The following is a 21722-nucleotide window of genomic DNA, read 5'->3' as shown; positions in this document are numbered from 1 at the left end:
GCTTTTGTTCTTTGTTGAAACGAAAGGAACGAAAACGATTGTTAGCCCTGTTTTTACCTTTAGACTTTTTATCCTGTGGTAAAAAAGTTCCTTTCCCACCAGTAAAATAATTTGTTTCCCTGGAAAGAAATGGAAAGTAGAGTTGATTTAGAAGCCATATCAGCATTCCAAGTCTTAAGCCATAAAGCTCTAATAATATCAAAAATGGCATCACAGATGAAATTATTAGCATGCTGGAGAAGAATAATAATATCATGAGAATCACGATTTGTTACTTGTTGCGCTAGAGTTTCCAACCAAAAAGTTGAAGCTGCAGCAACATCAGCCAATGATATAGCAGGTCTAAGAAGATTACCTGAACATAGATAAGCTTTTCTTAGAAAAGATTCAATTTTTCTATCTAAAGGATCCTTAAACGAGGTACCATCTGATGTAGGAATGGTAGTACGTTTAGCAAGGGTAGAAATAGCCCCATCAACTTTAGGGATTTTGTCCCAAAATTCTAATCTGTCAGGCGGAACAGGATATAATTGCTTAAAACGTTTAGAAGGAGTAAATGAATTACCCAATCTATCCCATTCCTTAGCAATTACTGCAGAAATAGCATTAGGAACAGGAAAGACTTCTGGAATAACCGCAGGAGCTTTAAAAACCTTATCCAAACGTATAGAATTAGTATCAAGAGGACTAGAATCCTCTATTTCTAAAGCAATTAGTACTTCTTTAAGTAAAGAGCGAATAAATTCCATCTTAAATAAATATGAAGATTTATCAGCATCAATCTCTGAGACAGAATCCTCTGAACCAGAAGAGTCCAAAGAATCAGAATGATGGTGTTCATTTAAAAATTCATCTGTAGAGAGAGAAGATTTAAAAGACTTTTTACGTTTACTAGAAGGAGAAATAACAGACAAAGCCTTCTTTATGGATTCAGAAACAAAATCTCTTATGTTATCAGGAACATTCTGCACCTTAGATGTTGAGGGAACTGCAACAGGCAATGGTACATCACTAAAGGAAATATTATCTGCATTAACAAGTTTGTCATGACATTTAATACAAACAACAGCTGGAGGAATAGCTACCAAAAGTTTACAGCAGATACACTTAGCTTTGGTAGATCCAGCAGGCAGAGGTTTTCCTGTAGTATCTTCTGGCTCAGATGCAACGTGAGACATCTTGCAATATGTAAGAGAAAAAACAACATATAAAGCAAAATAGATCAAATTCCTTATAAGACAGTTTCAGGAATGGGAAAAAAATGCCAAACATCAAGCTTCTAGCAACCAGAAGCAAATGAAAAATGAGACTGAAATAATGTGGAGACAAAAACGACGCCCATATTTTTTGGCGCCAAATAAGACGCCCACATTATTTGGCGCCTAAATGCTTTTGGCGCCAAAAATGACGCCACATCCGGAACGCCGACATTTTTGGCGCAAAATAACGTCAAAAAAATGACGCAACTTCCTGCGACACGTATGACGCCGGAAACGGAAATGAATTTTTGCGCCAAAAAAGTCCGCGCCAAGAATGACGCAATAAAATGAAGCATTTTCAGCCCCCGCGAGCCTAACAGCCCACAGGGAAAAAGTCAAATTTTTGAGGTAAGAAAAATATGATAATTAAAGCATAATCCCAAATATGAAACTGACTGTCTGGAAATAAGGAAAGTTGAACATTCTGAGTCAAGGCAAATAAATGTTTGAATACATATATTTAGAACTTTATAAATAAAGTGCCCAACCATAGCTTAGAGTGTCACAGAAAATAAGACTTACTTACCCCAGGACACTCATCTACATGTTTGTAGAAAGCCAAACCAGTACTGAAACGAGAATCAGTAGAGGAAATGGTAAATATAAGAGTATATCGTCGATCTGAAAAGGGAGGTAAGAGATGAATCTCTACGACCGATAACAGAGAACCTTATGAAATAGACCCACTCTCCTCACATCCCTCTGACATTCACTGCACGCTGAGAGGAAAACCGGGCTCCAACTTGCTGCGGAGCGCATATCAACGTAGAATCTAGCACAAACTTACTTCACCACCTCCCTTGGAGGCAAAGTTTGTAAAACTGATTTGTGGGTGTGGTGAGGGGTGTATTTATGGGCATTTTGAGGTTTGGGAAACTTTGCCCCTCCTGGTAGGAATGTATATCCCATACGTCACTAGCTCATGGACTCTTGTTAATTACATGAAAGAAATATATATATGTAATTGTATTCTCTATCTGAATCATGAAAGAAAAAATGTCGGGTTTCATGTCCCTTTAAAAAGCTTTTTCTGTGAAAAATAATCACAGAACAAAGGCGCCTCCTAGTGTGATATAGTATATACAGGATGAGGTGAGTAAAAGAAAAGAATGAATACTCACAAGTGGAGCAGCACTAAATTGTGCCAAGTCAAGCAGGAGATTGCTGTGTCCCAGCATGAGTACCAGTATCCCAGGTGTCCTCAGTGGAAATAATAAGTTCAGAATCTCAAATAAAATTGTAATTATCACAATTTAATATAAAACATAAAAACAGATCAAAATGAATGGCTCTGGTATTAAAAAACAAAAACAAAAAAAAAAAAAAAACAGAAAGCAACGCGTTTCTCAGAACACTTTCATCAGGCTTCTGCTAACTAAATGAGTTCTGACTTAAATACAAACCACCAATCCTAATTTCCTAAAGAAAGACCCACCTCCTCAGGTGTTCTGAAGCTTAATTGAAATCAATTAGTGCTTGCAACATACAAGACTGCAAGTGCAGCAATAGGACAGGATATTGATCAGGTCAAATGACTCTTAGTCTGACGTTTTTTGACGTAGTAGTAGAGCTAACCTCTCACTGCAGACACGGAAGTAGCCTCCAAGTTTGACAATAGGCTGGACCTCCAACGAGTCAAATGACTCGTTATATGATGGATAAAGAAGTATTTGCTGTATACAATCATGGACTGGCATGGTTGGCAACGATGTGATCATCACGTGAAATTCAAACTGTAAGGTAACACTCTAATGGCTGGTAACGATGTGATCGCTATCTGAAATTCACTCTGTAAGGTTACATAATAGGTGGCGATCATATCGAGCAAGTTAGTAAAATGCCACCCATATACCTATACGTAATTGAAATCAACAGCATAAAAAGGTATATATATATATATATATATATATATATATATATATATATATATATATATATATATATATATATATATATATATATATATATATATATATATCACCTAAAAACGAGAAATAAAATTGCTTAATTCTTCTTAGGGGATACTTGGATTACTCACATTGCGACTTCGTAATATAAATGGTTCATTTTGTTTATCCATAGGCAATTCTTTATATTATACGATTAAATCATTGGGACTGATAGGTTTTACACAGTGCATTTAATGAAGGAAACAATTATAATCTTCATAAAGGAGATCAGCTAGGTTTACACTTTTTTATTTCTATGAAAAATGTAATATGATTATGGTGACATGATGTTCACATCAAGGTACTTGCAGTTGTAATGATTTGTGTTGGTAATGCATGTTCATTTATGGTTAGTGTGAAGACACTTGCAGTCTTGTATGTTGCAAGCACTAATTGATTTTAATTAAGCTTCAGAACACCTGAGGTGGGTCTTTCTTTAGGAAATTAGGATTGGTGGTTGTTTGTATTTAAGTCAGAACTTATTTAGTTAGCAGAAGCCTGATGAAACAGACAGTGTTCTGAGAAACGCGTTGCTTTCTGTGTTTTTAATACCAGAGTCATTCATTTTGATCTCTGTTTTTATGTTTTATATTAAATTGTGATAATTACAATTTTATTTGAGAGTCTGAACTTATTTCCACTGAGGACACCTGGGATACTGGTACTCATGCTGGGCCAGTGAGCTGGGAACCTGCAATCTCCCAGTTTGCTTGACTTAGCAAAATTTGGTGCTGCTCCACTTGTGAGTATTCATTCTTTAATTTACTCACCTCATCCTGTATATACTATATCACACTAGGAGGCGCCTTTGTTTTGTGATTATTTTTCACAGAAAAAGATTCATCTTGACGGGATGTTGTGACAGAGAGCTGACTCCTATCGGGTGTGAACCCTTGTGTGACTATCCTATGACCTGAATGAATAATCAGGACTAGCATCAATAAAGGACTTGTGCTCCTAGTATCCATCTAAGGACTAACATCCAAAATCAGCCAAGAATCATTAGGACTCATGTCCACTGCTATAGTCTGTCTTTAGACACCATTGATTTTTATTTATTGTTTTGTTTTTTATTACTGGTATATTATTCCTGTATTAATTGTGCTGTAGATAGAAATAAACACTTTTATACACATACTTTTATCCACAAATTGCGCCCCCTAGAGTTGGTACAAAGTTTGTATCAACATTATAGGAGTCCCTTTAAAACAAAATTTATGCTTACCTGATCAATTTATTTCTCTTGTGGTGTATCCAGTCCACGGATTCATCCATTACTTGTGGGATATTCTCCTGTTGGGAAGGAGACTATCCCACAAGTAATGAATTAATCCGTGGACTGGATACACCTTACAAGAGAAAAGCAACCACTAGCTAAAGCAGAATAAAACATGCATAATTACAACTAATTAAAAACAAGTGTTAGTTTTAATACCTTCCATTGTTGCTTTTTCCATTTGTTTTGATGTCTCCACCTGAGAAGTTTGTGCCTTTCTCATTGCAGTTTTCTTGTACTTATTTACAATGCTCTCCTAATATGAAAAAAAAAAAATTATATGTATTTATCTTTATCTATATTTCAGATACACAATAGAATGGGTGAAACTTTATAAAAATATGACTGCTAACACTGTCATTGGGAGGGAGGAAAGAAGGACCGCCCCCCCAAGGAATAAGCAGTTTAACAAAGGCAAAACAAATGCCACTTACATGTAGAAAGTCTATTACAGCTTTGTCAAACTTAGTTTGCTTCTGAATATGCTCCAAAATTTCCTTGTGAGCAGCACTCTCCAAATGTTCTTCAATACCTTTCTCGTCAAAAGAGCGGAACTTACAAAATGAGCAAGTGAAAGCCATCCTGCAATGAGTTATAAAATGAGTACACACATTTTATTTTGAGAAATATTTATATTGATATCTATATGTATATCTATATCTATAAATACATTTTGACTTAGAAAATAGGTATGGTATGGCATCTAACAAGCGTTTTGAGTCAAATTACACACATTCAAGACAGCAAAGTTCTTTTAAAGAAAAAAATGTTCCATACTAAAATTATAATTTAGTCACTACACAGGTTTAAATAATTCATGACTGGTTGAGTATGGGATATCCTTTTAACTACAATAGAAAATTAGCTCCACACGAACTACAGCTTACCAATAACCATCTCCATATTTCTCAATGTACTTTTCTCGTCTACGTTTCTGCTGCTCTTTTCTTGCTTCTGCTCTGCGCTGTTCTTCTGCTTCATCTTTCACTTAATAAAATAAAAAAAATATTTATTAAGATCACGGATATACAGGGCTGGAACTTCACAAGTCCTGGTGCCCCAGCAATTTTTGGGGAATAGAGTTCATCTGCTTTGTGTTCACATTGTAGCCATACTTTTCTCTTTCTCCTTCCCTTTACTTGGTCAAGGGAACATAAAACCCAACATTTTTCTTTCATAATTCAGAGAGCATACAATTTTAAATAACTTAATTTTACTTCTATTATCAAATTTTCTTAGTTTTCTAGTTATTCTTTTTCAAAAAGCAAGGCTAGCAGTTTTGTAAGAACACTAGATGGCAGCACTGTTTCCTGCCATGTACTGCTCCAGACGTGGACACTACCTATCTAGATATCTCTTCAACAAGAACATAAGAGAAAAATTTGGTCATAGAAGTAAATTGGGAAAAAAAAAAAACTTTCAAAATTGTATGTTCTGTCTGAATCATGAAAGAAAAAGGTTTCTCTTTAAATCACTTTCTCTGGCATAGTGTAAACTTGTGTTGGAACGTAGGATAACACTTATTTTAGTCATGCAAACAAAACTGCACTGTGGGTAGCAGACTGCTATCTTTCCTCTAATCTGAATAGAGTAAAAGGGACACTAAACAAACTGTAAGCTGTATAACAATGTATCTGAGCAGAATTGTGCAATAAATAATGCAGCTTTATGTCACATAACATTTTTTCTTTTCACATATTTCCCTGTCTCCCAGAACAAGAGAACCCTTGCTAACCAATAAGCTAATATGCGGATATAACATGAACTCTGTTTGCAAATGTGCAGCTAAGCGACTGGGGAAGCCTGTCCTCTTCTATTTTCTTAAAGACATACTAAATCCCAAACAATTCTCTCACGATTCAGACAAAGCAGGCAATTTTAAACAACTTTCTAATTTTCTCCTATTCATTTTTCTTCGTTCTCTTGGTACAGAATCTATTTGAAAAAGCAGGAATGTAACGCTTACGAGATGGCCCATTTTTTTTCAGCACCAAAGGCAACGCTACATTTAGCTACCAATCAGCTCCTAAGCTTACATTCCTGCTTTTTCAAATAAAGATACTAAGAAGAAAAATTGATAATAGGATTAAATTAAAGTTGCTTAAAATGGCCTGCTCTATGTGAATCATGAAAATAAAAATAAAGTGGGTTTCATATCCCTTTAAACATTAGTAGTTTTTTTGCAGGCTCAGCCCATTGTTATTGACATGTCCTGTTGACTACAGGTGATTGATGCTATTTCAAATATAAAAATAAAACAAATACTTTTTCCATACATTTAATACTCTGCAGTAGGTATAACATGAAATTTAGAACACATTAAAGGAAAAACTATTATAGTATAATGTCCCTTCCAACTACACTTGGAAATGACTGCCCCCCACGGAACTACAATATCCATGATCTTACCTGGTTGAGCGCCATTGTTTTCATTTTGATTTGTCCCAGAATTCGGAAGCTTTTGTTTCTTTTTAGCTGGTGTCCCAGATTTACCAGGTTGCACCATCTTCCTCTTCGCTCCCCGTGCAAATCCAGCTTTAGCAGAACCGCCACCCCTTCTCTGAGAACGATCATAAGAAATGTCAGGCAATTTAAAACATGCTTTCTTTATAGACAGGAGATCAAAAAGGAACAGTAAAGTCAGAAGTAACCTTTAATAGATTGGCTAAAGCATAGAATTATAAACAACTTTACAATGTATTTATAGTATCAATTTTTGCTTATTTCTCTTGTGATCCTAGGTGAGCTCAGAAGAGTGCATGGCTAGCTATCTAGCAGCAGTGTTTAACAATGTTACACATAGTTACATACACTGCAGCCACCAAATGCTACAGACACTATGGCAGCAACGTTTAACTATGTATAAAATTGCTATAAACATTGTTGCAAACACTGCGGTCAGATGACTAAGAACATTTGCATACTCGTGAGCCCACCTAGGATTACTGTTTACAGCAAAGGATACCAAGAGAACTAAGCAAAATGGATCATAAGAGTAAATTGGAAAGTTGTTAAAAATTGCATGCTCATTCTGAAACATAAATGTTAAAGACTTTACGGTCCCTTTAAGTTACTACACAAACTAGTTTTGCAGCCTCATGCTATAAAATGGGGGGGCGGAAATGGCTTCCAAAATTCCAAATTTGGCAGATCATGCTAGAGGCAGCTTTATACAGGCTGATATAGAACTGAATCGGACCTAGTAAAGTGAAATTGCAACATGCTATATATTTAAGTTAATTAAAGGTGCAATGCATTTAAATAGTACTTCATGCACAAGGGTCAATACACTCATCCCCTTGTTTTGTTTAATTGTAGAACAGAACTGCAGGAGCTGTCCTGGCCATATATCACTCTGAAGGCTCAATTTCAGAATTGGAAAACAGAAAATAAAGTACTGCAACCCAGGCAGCAATGTGAGAATGAAAGCACTTACACAGTGCTTTATCTATGAAAGGGTCGCTTACAGTACATGCCTAGCCTTTGCTAAATAATAAGTGACAAGTTAAATTCTCCTGTGACAGGAAAACCATTTATAGTTTCACATAGTAAACGCATTGCACCTTTAATTGTATTGCAAAAGGTTGCAAGACCTTGTATTTAGTAGATTACCACACCCACGCTAGTTGAGTGTGGTCAAGGAAAATGATATAGCCTTGTTACCCTGTATTCAACAGAAAGATTAGTTTCTTTCATGACCAAGAGATTTCCAGAATGCAAAAAAGTACCCATTGTCTTTTAAAATCAAACTGCTTTTACAGACAACTTTAAAAGTGGGATTTTGCATAGCCCTAAAGACATTCCCAATATGGGCATTATGTCATTTTATGGTTTTGGTCTTGGAATGATGCAATATTACTAGGCATGTGCATTTGGAGTATTCCGGCAAAAACAAATGCTTAAGACTGTCTGCAAAACATTCAGCAATTTTCAACGCTGGATTTATTCTTGTGAAAGTGCAACACTCAAGATTTGCATTTTCACAAGAAAAAATCCAGCTCCGATAATTTCCGAATGCAGATTCGGTAGCCATGTTTGGCATTTGTTTTCGTCGGAATTCTCTGAATGCACATGCCTAAAAATTACTATCAAAAAAGAATCTGGAGAGATTCTGTACTTACTCCTCTGCCACGACCTCTGCCTGGTGATGGTCCTCCAAAAGCAGCAAAGCTTCTGCCGCCAAACGCAGGCATTCCTCTCCCTCGAGAGCCTACAGCTGCAGGCTTATTAAAGGGTGAAGAAAATCTGCCGTAGGAAGAGTAATCGCCTCTTCCATCATCCATATAGTCAGTCAATCTTTCACGTGTGTAAGGTTGCTCCCAGCTAGACCCGCCCTGGTTTCTACCTTCATAAGAGTCATGGCTAATCCAGGAGTTGTCATATCGACCATCATTACTATCTCCGAAGTTGCTTTCTCTGGGGTCACTATTACCATAGCCAGATCTGTACAGATCTCGCCCACCCAGAGAAGACCTGGAGTCATAAGACTCATATGGTCTGCTGTGAGGAGAAAAATAAAGTAAGCATATGAGCATAATGCACATTCAGAATAAAAAGTATCAGTTGACATTTATCAACTTTAAAAGAGACACCAGACTATAGATTAGCAATGTATTTTAAATAGTTTATATTATATATGGTGGGAAAAGTATAAAACTCAAAATAAATAGGTTTACTTATTGCACTGGTCATATCACTCTCCCAGGCATTTCCCGTCCCCCAATGCAGCACTAGCCAATGGTACAGGTAGTTATCTACCGCACAACAGAATATTCCAACTGCTGTGCTTTAGTTAATACTTTTGTATGACAAGTCACACAACAAGATGTAAAGTCTGGGGCTCTCCACACTTACTGCCTGTTAAAGTATTTTATCTGAATTGCTGCATCACCAGCTTGCATTGTATTGAAATGAAATGTCTGGGAGGCAGCACATATAAAGACCAGTTGTCAATATTGCTAGACTGTTTATAGGACTTGCTATGTTTTAGAAGTGATTATTATGAAACTCAAATTCTTTAATTTGTTGTAACTTAAAGCCTTAGATTTACAAACCCCTGAAACTAACACCAACACCACCATCAGTGTCATATGCCATCCAATCACTGGACTCTAATCAGTCAGTTTGTATCAGAAAAGGACACAAATGAAGACTGAATTATTGTTTGAGGACAAGCACAAAAGATTAAAGGGACACTGAACCCAATTTTTTTCTCTCGTGATTTAGATAGAGCATGCAATTCTAAGCAACTTTTTTAATTTACTCCTATTATCACATTTTCTTCATTCCCTTGGTATCTTTATTTGAAAAGCAAGAATGTAAGTTTAGATGCCGGGCCATTTTTGGTGAACAACCTGGGTTGTTCTTGCCGATTGGTGGATAAATTCACCCACCAATTAAAAAATGCTGTCCGGGGTCCTAAACCAAAAATTGTCTGGCTCCCTAGATTAGATGCCTTGTTTTTCAAATAAAGATAGCAAGAGAACGAAGAAAATTTGATGAGTAAATTAAGAAGTTGCTTAGAATTGCATGATCCACCTGAATCACGAAAGAAAAAATTTGGGTTCAGTGTCCTTTTAAATAAGCTTTAAAGGGACAGTATACACGAAAAAAATAAAAAAAATAAGGGCTGTTTTAATAAAGCTTGTTATGTAGATTAAGTTTGCAATATATATGTATTGGCTATTTTGCTGCTAAATGTGCTAAAAATGAGAAAAACCTTGCTGTATTTTCAGGACATATGGAGACGTACATCATACTGACTTGTTACAGGGCTAAAGCTTTCCCCACGCTCCCTAACTAGTGTGCTCAAAGCAGGAAGTCACCGGCTTTCTCGTGCTGGAGATTTAACTAGCCTGACTATGCACTGTGTACAAATGTGAAGCGTTGCATAGTCTCCCCAAAGGCGGCTAAAAAACAAAAAAAACAAACCCAGTTGGTTTCTTACCTTCTCTGCTTCACAAAAATGTAGTGGAATCTCACCACTTCCTGTCTCTCCATTTACTTGTCTTAGCCACTGCTAAAAGCAGACATGAATATCACACTCACAGCTCTGTCAATTTGAAATATGATCCTCACATCTGTTTACAGAGCTGTGTGTGCTTCTTTACTGTCCGGTGCCCTAAACAGTGATGAGGGGAGAAGGGTAGGATTTCACCACACTATTACGGACCAGGAGAAACCAAGCATGACTGTTAGAGGGTTAAAGGTTTTAGGTCAGACAATGGGGATACAACTAATCCATGCTTGAGTTCTCCTGGTCCATAAAAATCTGATGGAATGCTACCCCCCTACCCACCCTCAGTATACACTTTGGTATACTGTCCCTTTAAAATTAAGTTTCTTATTAGACACTATTCTAAGTTATATTTAAACATTGCATGAAGGTTGAGATATCAAGCATGTTTACTTTCTAAGTTTAAAGCTGAACTCCAAATAAGGATAATGAGCAGGATGTGCCACTTTAAGTGTGGATTTTCATGTATAAAAATACTTACTTGAAAATTGTTATTTAAAAAGATAGATAATCCCTTTATTACCCTTTCCCCAGTTTGCACAACCAACACGGTTATACAATACTACCCCTGTGATAACCTTGTATCTAAATCAAAGGGAAAAAAACTATTGAGAGAATAGGGAAAGTATGCTCTTTCTACGCATAAAGTGTATATTTCTCCACTTTTAAAAGTTAACTTTTACTAGTATTAATTAAAAAAAGGCAGCAGAAATAGAAGAAGTATCTGGTGTGCCAGAAAAATAGTTAAAAACACAACTCTAACTTTAGCTTGTATAAAGTACTTCAATGTTGCTGATTTTAAGTTGTTTATCACATATGAGGAGGAAAAAAAATCTATGATATTAGGTAAATGTAAGAGCCTCTATTTAGGAACTGTGTCCTGAATTGCCCTATATTAGGGTAGATAAGCCACTTTTTTTTACACTAAGGGCTAGATTTATCAAAGGCTAGGCGAACTCTGTATGTGCTTCGTCTGTAACTGCGCCCCAGCTCGCCTCCGGAGAAGCGCACATGTGCGCCTGAATTTATCATAAAAATATAGAGGTAACTTTGTGCAGGCGAGCTGGGGCGTAATAATTATAAATTTCGCCTGTCGGAAACGGCATTTACTCCCTATAAATATTTACGCCGCCATGTTTTGATTATTAAAAAAGTGTTTAATTTAATATTTAGCTTATATTTATATTATAAAATGTTTTTGTCCTGTTTTTAATAGATAGATATATCTATCTATCTGTTGGTACCCATATGCGCCAGTGGAAGCGCAAATTTCTGGCAATAACAGTTTCTTCTTGGCGCTGATCCTTTGAAAAGTTAGTTAAAAGAAGAAAGTACTGCATCACAAGATGTAAAAGCATGTATTATAATGGTGTTCGCCTCAGTCTGCATGGCGAAATATACAACACGCAATTCAAGCCGAAATTGCAGTTCCCTATCGGCGCAAAGCAATGATAAATAAGAAACTGGGTGTATTTGTAGATCGGGCTGTTAAATTACGCCTATTACTAATGTAAATTGTAACACTCAGGAGCGCGCCTGTGCGCCTAGGCGAATGCACGCTGAGTGCAAAGAAGTTTCTTTCAGATTTGCGCAATTATAGGCGCAGAATGCTTTGATGAATATGACGATCAGTTTGTATGAGCTATTTTGTACGGAATTAAAGGAGAATGGCTTTGATAAATCTAGCCCTAAATAAGCTATAAATCCCTTCCCCATCCTTCCCACAATATGTCCCGAATGTTACAACAAATGTTACAACAACAAATAAAAATATCGACTAGTAGATAGTCCCTCTGAGGAAGCATATAAGTGAAGCGTGACCGCGTCAGGGGCTTCGTGTTTATTTTAACTGCACTCTGTTAATTTTAGACTATCTACTAATTGATATTTTTATTTGTTGTTGTAACATTCGGGACATATTGTGGGAAGGATGGGGAAGGGATTTATAGCTTATTTAGTGTAAAAAAAAAAAAAAATGTGGCTCATCTTATCTACCCTAATATAGGGCAATACAGGACACAATTCCTAAATAGAGGCTCTTACATTTACCTAATATCATTGATTTTTCCCCTCCTCCTCATATTTGATAAACAACTTAAAATCAGCAACATTGAAGTACTTTATACAAGTCAAAGTTAGAGTTGCGTTTTTAACTATTTTTCTGGCACGCCAGATACTTCTATTTCTGCTGCCTTTTTTTAATTAATACTAGTAAAAGTTACATTTTAAGTGGAAACATATATATTATTTATGTGTAGAAAGAGCATACTTTTCCCTATTCTCTCAATAGGTTTTTTTTTTATTTGATTTAAATGTTGTAATATGCTTTAAGCACACTCCCAGCCAGTTACCTCTTTCTATAATATAGACAACAAGGTCAGCTGGGAGACATTAGAACTTTTGCCTTTTCCAGCAATTTTGGGATCACCTCCCTCTGTTTTGTTATAAACCTTGTATCTAAGCCTATGCAGGCTAAACTCAGTGCTTTTTACGAAATTTCATTCAGTGCTGGTTCAATATACAGTTCACAAACTTGCACTGTCTAGCTGCGAAAAGTTAATAAAATTCACTAAAGAGGCGACCCAGAGGGGCTTAGAAACCGGAAGATATTTAGAGGTTATAAAGCATATTAATATAACAATGTTGGTTATGCAAAGATGGGGAATTACTATCGTAATAGTTAGGGACTAAGATTAAATTGGCTCCTGCACGTATCCACTAATCAATGTGCAGCATGAAGGTAAGCGTTCTGCTTTCCATTCTCCAGTAATGAAACAAAAATATGCTGAGATACATAACATGAAAAGCAGGATATACAAAAAATAAAAAGAAATTGCAAAAAAGTTATTTCACTACCCCAAAACACTATTGGGAAATCATTTGAGTTTATTGTCCCTTTAAGAACTGCATTGCTTCGTTAAAGGGACATTGTATTTAAAATGTTATAAAATATAATTATATATTATAATTGCCTAGAAGCCAATTATTGCTTTAAACATGGCTAAGATTATCCGATATTCCTTTAAATATGGAATATAAATACAGAAAAGATAGCAAAAGAATTATGCATACATTTTATGGGGGGTTCACTTTTTATTTTAATGTCCTTTTAACACTACCTTAACCAAGGGACACAAGGGGCAGTGAGGAAAGGGCCCCAGGAGCTTATAATACTCAAACTTACAGAAGTAATTCTTTACAGAAAGGGGGGGGGGTATTCATGGAACAAACTCATTAGAAATAGTAGACAACTACAGTGAGGGACTTCAAAGATGCCTGGGATAAGCATAAGGCTATCCAATGTACTGATTAAAAAGGACATGAAAACAGTTTTCATAATAAAAAAAAAAATCATGGGTAGAACTTTCTGATTGGTGTCTCAATGTAGCCACCAATCAGCAAGGAGTAAATTAGAAAGTTGCTTAAAATTACATGCTCTGAATCATGAGAGATTAATTTAAATTTGGGCACACTTGCCAGCTCTATTTTGCTGCCAAATTTTGTTTCTATAAATTAACAGCACAACACGTGTTGCCATTCCTAAGGCCAGGCTCTCTTACATTGAAAGTTTAGGGGCTTTGGAGTCTCAATTTGTTTATGCATATGCTTAAAAAAAAAATAAAAAAAATCACAGGAAGCAATTTCTGGAATTGGATTTATGTTAGCACTAAACAATAGTAGGAATGCACTAAAAAGTAAGAGTACAAATTAAGTAGAAAATGACAAAATATCCTTTGTTGAAGGAGAAGCAATGCACTACTGGGAGCTAGCTAACCCATCAGGTGAGCCAATGGCATGTGGCATACATTAGCCACCAATCGGCAGCTATCTCCCAATAGTGTAATCTCTCCATTTTGCGTGAAGCACTCACAGATCTTAAGTTAAACTATTTCCAGCTTTTTAATGTATAAGTTTGACTGTACATGCTCAAGTAGACATTTCGGTCTCACCCTGAAAACTTTTTCAAGGCAATTAAATCAACACATGTTAAATTATGCAATTTGGGCTTCAGAAATCTGAAAATTAGAAAATATTACACTGCTACTTCATAATGCCACCCAATTGGAAAAATATATAATGTATTTCAAATGTATAACAGGGACGACGACTGCTCACCCTTAAGATAACTACCCAATCTATACATCAAGAGGAAAGAACATTCACTACTCCATCCCTTTTACCAACTATAAAGTTTTTAGACAGAACAAAAAAATATATAATAAAAAAAAAAGGATATAGATTTATCAGGGCTTAATTTCCACTAGCGAGTGAGAATTTAAAAGTGGAGAGTGAAAGTTAGTGAGTGTTGGGCTACCTGCTACAAGTATTATCTAAAAGAGAGAGAGAAAAAAGAGAGAGAGAAAAAAGAGAGAGAGAAAAAAGAGAGAGAGAAAAAAGAGAGAGAGAAAAAAAGAGAGAGAGAAAAAAGAGAGAGAGAAAAAAGAGAGAGAGAAAAAAGAGAGAGAGAAAAAAGAGAGAGAGAAAAAAGAGAGAGAGAAAAAAGAGAGAGAGAAAAAAGAGAGAGAGAAAAAAGAGAGAGAGAAAAAAGAGAGAGAGAAAAAAGAGAGAGAGAAAAAAGAGAGAGAGAAAAAAGAGAGAGAGAAAAAAGAGAGAGAGAAAAAAGAGAGAGAGAAAAAAGAGAGAGAGAAAAAAGAGAGAGAGAAAAAAGAGAGAGAGAAAAAAGAGAGAGAGAAAAAAGAGAGAGAGAAAAAAGAGAGAGAGAAAAAAGAGAGAGAGAAAAAAGAGAGAGAGAAAAAAGAGAGAGAGAAAAAAGAGAGAGAGAAAAAAGAGAGAGAGAAAAAAGAGAGAGAGAAAAAAGAGAGAGAGAAAAAAGAGAGAGAGAAAAAAGAGAGAGAGAAAAAAGAGAGAGAGAAAAAAGAGAGAGAGAAAAAAGAGAGAGAGAAAAAAGAGAGAGAGAAAAAAGAGAGAGAGAAAAAAGAGAGAGAGAAAAAAGAGAGAGAGAAAAAAGAGAGAGAGAAAAAAGAGAGAGAGAAAAAAGAGAGAGAGAAAAAAGAGAGAGAGAAAAAAGAGAGAGAGAAAAAAGAGAGAGAGAAAAAAGAGAGAGAGAAAAAAGAGAGAGAGAAAAAAGAGAGAGAGAAAAAAGAGAGAGAGAAAAAAGAGAGAGAGAAAAAAGAGAGAGAGAAAAAAGAGAGAGAGAAAAAAGAGAGAGAGAAAAAAGAGAGAGAAAAAAGAGAGAGAGAGAAAAAAGAGAGAGAGAAAAAAGAGAGAGAGAAAAAAGAGAGAGAGAAAAAAGAGAGAGAGAAAAAAGAGAGAGAGAAAAAAGAGAGAGAGAAAAAAGAGAGAGAGAAAAAAGAGAGAGAGAAAAAAGAGAGAGAGAAAAAAGAGAGAGAGAAAAAAGAGAGAGAGAAAAAAGAGAGAGAGAAAAAAGAGAGAGAGAAAAAAGAGAGAGAGAAAAAAGAGAGAGAGAAAAAAGAGAGAGAGAAAAAAGAGAGAGAGAAAAAAGAGAGAGAGAAAAAAGAGAGAGAGAAAAAAGAGAGAGAGAAAAAAGAGAGAGAGAAAAAAGAGAGAGAGAAAAAAGAGAGAGAGAAAAAAGAGAGAGAGAAAAGAGAGAGAGAAAAAAGAGAGAGAGAAAAAAGAGAGAGAGAAAAAAGAGAGAGAGAAAAAAGAGAGAGAGAAAAAAGAGAGAGAGAAAAAAGAGAGAGAGAAAAAAGAGAGAGAGAAAAAAGAGAGAGAGAAAAAAGAGAGAGAGAAAAAAGAGAGAGAGAAAAAAGAGAGAGAGAAAAAAGAGAGAGAGAAAAAAGAGAGAGAGAAAAAAGAGAGAGAGAAAAAAGAGAGAGAGAAAAAAGAGAGAGAGAAAAAAGAGAGAGAGAAAAAAGAGAGAGAGAAAAAAGAGAGAGAGAAAAAAGAGAGAGAGAAAAAAGAGAGAGAGAAAAAAGAGAGAGAGAAAAAAGAGAGAGAGAAAAAAGAGAGAGAGAAAAAAGAGAGAGAGAAAAAGAGAGAGAGGGGGGGTTAAAAAGAGATTGGAGAGAGGAGTCAGTGGCAAAAGACAGATGAGAGATAATTATAAAACATTTTTTCCAGGTCTGCTATGACCTCACATTAAATGTCAGCACTCTCTGCATTCTCTCAGTTCAAAATCATTTTTCTGTCCAGTTGTCTTCCCCAGAACCTTAGTTAAACGGACAGTCTACATTCATAAATTTATATATAGTTAGAATTGTTGTCCTACATTAACTTGTCTTACCTGTAGGTCAGCATACTGCAAAGAACGGTTTAATCAATAATTCCAAAAGATTCACGCTGTTCAATCCAGTAAAATGGCCCCTAAACTCCGCCTACCGCTGTCTTCTTCATTCCCAGAAGTATTTTTTTTTTTTATTTAGTGGCCGCGAAATGTGTGATGTCACTGCATTGTGCCTCCACCTACTGCGCATGAGACCTACTGCGCATGAGCAATAAACGTTGAAGACTACCTGAAGAGCTGGGGAGTGCTTTTAGTATTGCACCATTTCTCCCATACTAGTGTTAAGTACTAATGTTCCGGATTGCTCTATGCGATGACGTCACGATTGACAGCATGTGCTAAATGACGGGAACGCTGGATCTGGTTTATTTGCGATTTCAGTCAGGGAAGTGGCTTGAAGTGAGGTATGGTTGATGTCATTGATATGCAGAGTTTAAAGGGACAGTCTAGGCCAAAATAAACTTTCACGATTCAGATGGAACATTGTTTAAAATTACATGCTCTAATTTACTTTTATCACCAATTTTGTTTTGTTCTCTTGGTATTCTTAGTTGAAAGCTTAACATAGGAGGTTCATATACTAATTTCTTAGATCTTGAAGGCCACCTCTTTTCAGAATGCATTTTAACAGTTTTTCACCACTAGAGGGTGTTAGTTCACATATTTAATATAGATAACACTGTGCTCGTGAAGTTATCTGGGAGCAGGCACTGATTGGCTAAACTGCAAGTCTGTCAAAAGAACTGAAATAAAGGGGCAGTCTGCAGAGGCTTAGATACAAGATAATCACAGGTTAAAAGTATATTATTATAACTGTGTTGGTTATGCAAAACTAGGGAATGGGTAATAAAGGGATTATCTATCTTTTAAAACAATACAAATTCTGGTGTAGACTGTCCCTTTAAGGGCGATTTTAATTGACTGAACAGCGTGATTCTCTTAAAAATATTGATTAAACCTTTGAGAGCAGTATGCTGACATACAGGTAAAATAAGTTTATATATGGTAACGATTCTAAATATATAAATTTATTATGGATGTAGACTGTCCCTTTAATGTTGCTAACTGCTATGCACTTATTTTTGTTATTTTACTACTGTATGTAGGATTATTTAATATATGGTATAAAACAAACGATACTAAAAGATTCCTTCACAATAAGGTGTTTCACATTGGCTAGACATGCTAAGAGGGAGGTGGGTTAGTGGGTGTGGTATGGGTGGATAGTGGATGTGATCAAAAGTGGCGAGTAACATTTTGGGCTGGCTAGTAGATTAGTGTGCAAACTTTTGAGCCCTGGATATATATCCAATACAAATTTTTGCATAGAAAATTATCACAACTAGGCAAGTTCCCCGCTTGCGTTTCCCCAGTAAAACTCCACATACATTGTTACCAATGCACAAGAGGATTCTGGTTAAGATATGCAAAATCTCAGTATTTTGCTTTAAACAGTGTTTTAACACAGCGATCCCTTAACAGGATTATTTATTGCATCAACACCGAAAAATTGAGATTTTGCATATTTTACCCAGAATCCTCTTGTGCATTGGTAACAATGTATGTTGAGTTTTACTGGGGAAACTGCCTAGATATACTAATTTTTTATGCAAAAATTTGTATTGATTAACTTGAGACATGGAGGATTTTTATCTCCACCATTCATTATAAAATTATATATATATATATATATATATATATATATATATATATATATATATATATATATATATATATATATATATATATATATATATATATATATATATATATAGATGGAGAGAATATGCAAAAGTGTTCATTAACCTGTATTGCAAGAGAATCAGCAACACAAGCTGAGATAGGCCCCTTGCAGTTTTCTTCTGTTAGATTTAAGGTGCACAACCTCATTAAATGATCAATGTTTGAAGTCCAATTACCTGTCAGAGGCCATATCCCTTGTATACGATGGGTCCTCATACGTTTCCATTTCTGTTTGTGCATATCTTTCGTTTCCATAATCATGAACGGGTGCTGAAAGAGAGTATGGTTTAAATTAAAAGTTTTAGAAGACTAAAACAAAGCCATTTAATAGGGTATATTTAGCCTTCTTCATTTGTTACAGTCTGATACGCCTCTTTTAAAGGTTTATGATAGTATGTATCAGGCCATGAATGCAGAGAGGGCCCAGGAACCATACTTGACGTTCAACACCTATTTTGACTGAGTTTAATCCATGCAGAGAGATTAAACAGTTTAAAAGCAGCTTTGAGCAGCAAAGCACTACTGAGAGCTAGCTGAAAACAGCTGGTGAGCCGATGACAAGAGACAAATGTGTAGTCACCAATCACCAGCTAGTTCAAAGTAGTGTAGGAAGCGTACGTAATGTTGTACAACAAAGGAAATTTGAAAATAGAAGTGAATTCTAAGGTGTATTAAAAGACAGTAAACATCTAAAAAAAATTTGTGTTGCTATAGACCAGTGACGAAAAACCTAGGCAGCTCAGAAGTTTCAGAACTGCATATCCCATGGTCCTTAGGACCTCTGCAGTCCAGTCGAGCATCATGGGATATGTATATCTAAAACATCGGAAGTGCCAAGGTTCGCTATCACTACTGTAGACCAACATCAGCCAAGTCTTAACATTATAAAAGAAATTAACATTATTTTTACTGCAGTTAATTTCAATAGCTAAACTACCCCAATCACTTCCCTTATGTGGAGGAGCAAGGGTCATGATGTTAGAATAAGGTATTTTGATTAGATGCTGTTAGTTAAAGGGACAGTCAACACCTATGAAAACTTTCTACCATACCTTAGATCAACAACAAAAAATGAGCCTGCACCGCATCCCATCATAAATAACACTAATGTTAGGTGGCTAATCTTCAATGAACATTTAGTTAACAGCGGCAGATATGGCCGCCAAACTCCTCCCCCTCCTCCGTACCTTTCTTGTTTTAAATAAATACTCGTTCACAGGGACACTGTTTTATTTATAATGCGCTATTAGAAATAGAACAGTGTCTCCGTGAACACGGCTAAAGAATCTAGCCGAGGATTTGATTCTCATTGGCTGAAGACTTGGAGAAGAAGCCTCCTACGTAACAGGGGGAGGAGTTTGGCGGCTATATCTGCTGCTGTTAACTAAATGTTCACTGAAGATTAGCCACCTAACGTTAGTGTTATTTAAGATGGGATGCAGGCTCATTTTTTGTTGTTGATCTAAGGTATGGTAGAAAGTTTTCATGGGTGTTGACTGTCCCTTTAACGCCAATTAGAGACATGTAGCAGAGTTAGCCTTGATAAGTCAGCAGGGGGCATCTAAAAAGGGTCAATAAACACTAAAATGTTAGATAGAAATAGTGCAATCAAATTAGATCTTAGTCTGTGAACAACATGTAGTGTATTTTGTAAAGTTTCATAAGCTGATTAAATATTGACAATATAAGTAAGATTTGTGTGTCTATAAAACAATGGGAGCCGCCATTTTGTAACTTAGGTTACCTACTCCGCTGTGGCCAATTAGGGACAATTATAAAAAGGTCACTAAAGTATGCAGCCAATGGCTGTGAGGAATATAACAGTGTTCTACACTTCCATTTCTAACAGGAACTGAAAAGCTCACAATTTCAGAATGGAATTGCAGGGAAAGAGTATATATATATATATATATATATATATATATATATATATATATATTCGTTTTATATTTCCATTTAAAAAAAGTGATCCAATAAGAAATTGCACAATTATCAGAGCTAAAGAAAGGGGCGACAAATAGATTGCAACGTTGTTTCATTTTGCAGATCATAGCAGTGTATTTACTGTCCCTTTAAAATTGCATTTTGATTCACTTTAATTTATACTTTCCTGGCTTTTTATTGTATAATTTGTGTGCGTGTACATAACACAACTGCATACAAATTGCTACTTTACATTAATAAATATTTTATAGAAACCCACGATACAATACAAAGCCCTGTAACCACGAGCCTGCAGCAGCGCCACTATAAAAAGCAGTTGCCTTGGGAACGTGTATGGAGACTACAGGTCCAGGACTATTTGCTCAGCCATTTGCAGCAAACTGAGCTTATTGCGCAACCGGCATGAGGCAAACGATAGTAAAGAGCGGACATACAAGGGTTCCGCGTACAACAAACAAAACTTCCCGGATGAGCAAATTAGCCATTTATAAAAATGAGTTACAGCACAATCACTGAGCAACTGACAAATAATCTACCGTACCGTCACGTAATGCCGGTCGTCCTCCGCCACCTCGGCCCCGCGCTGCAGACAAAGGATGCGCCATGTTCACTTAGCCGGGCCCAGTCTTCGCCTTACTAGAAAAATCAAACAGACACAACTGCGTTTGCACGAGAGCTCCCTCCGGTCGTAAAATGTAATACACGCGAGGCGGGGAGTGCTCAGTATAACCGACTGCTGACCGAACCGGACGAGAACAAGGGAGGTCAGACTGAGGAGAAAAACCTCTAGACGGCCAAAGCCTAGAAAAATGGCCGCGATTTGGTGTTGCGTCACTGAAGAGACAAACTCTAACGTGATTGGTTGTTTACTGTCACGTGGTCTATGAGAAGCGGCTTATTGGACCAGTGGGGCTCTTTTCTTAAAGTTTCCCCCCCCCCCTTTAGTGGTTAGGTACGGTTTGTGGTAACCGAAACTCTAGTGAGGCCGATTTGATTTCCGTTTGCTTTGTTATCTCTGACGTTTAACGGTCAGACCGTCTTTTTTATATTCCAATACTAAAGTGTACGGTGTTTGCTCTGCCACGGTTTTTGTATTTATTTTGCGATGTGTTAGTAAATTAGGTTTAAAATATGGGACTTCCTTCTTACAATACTACAAAAAACATTATTGCTGTCTAGGTATAAGCCTTTTTTTTATTATAGATGATTGTGTAGTTTTGCAATAGTATTCCTTTAAATATGGACATTGTTAGCTAAGTGGAAAATTAAATTATCTAGTTCCAAAAATAAATAGTGTAATTCTGTTTAATCTTGTGGCTAAATCTAATTA

General features: G+C 36.2%; 1 protein-coding gene across 1 annotated transcript in view; it reads right to left on the bottom strand.

Annotated features, from left to right (window-relative positions):
- The window catches only part of LOC128641409 (DBIRD complex subunit ZNF326), a 29189-nt gene extending 7972 nt beyond the window's left edge, over nucleotides 1–21217 (bottom strand). The window contains exons 1-7 of the mRNA XM_053694032.1: nucleotides 20934–21217; nucleotides 18625–18718; nucleotides 8606–8984; nucleotides 6894–7044; nucleotides 5372–5471; nucleotides 4919–5066; nucleotides 4644–4740 (exon numbers count right to left, since the gene is read on the bottom strand). Of these exons, the coding sequence (XP_053550007.1) occupies nucleotides 4644–4740; nucleotides 4919–5066; nucleotides 5372–5471; nucleotides 6894–7044; nucleotides 8606–8984; nucleotides 18625–18718; nucleotides 20934–20997 (1033 nt within the window). The 5' untranslated portion in view covers nucleotides 20998–21217. The remainder of the gene's footprint in view (nucleotides 1–4643; nucleotides 4741–4918; nucleotides 5067–5371; nucleotides 5472–6893; nucleotides 7045–8605; nucleotides 8985–18624; nucleotides 18719–20933) is intronic.
- Between the last annotated feature and the right edge of the window lie 505 nt (nucleotides 21218–21722).

This window comes from Bombina bombina, chromosome 10, assembly GCF_027579735.1.
Source record: "Bombina bombina isolate aBomBom1 chromosome 10, aBomBom1.pri, whole genome shotgun sequence".
NCBI lineage: Eukaryota > Metazoa > Chordata > Amphibia > Anura > Bombinatoridae > Bombina > Bombina bombina.
The sequence above is the reverse complement of the archived record's forward strand: the minus strand, read 5'-3'. Positions and strand labels throughout refer to the sequence as shown.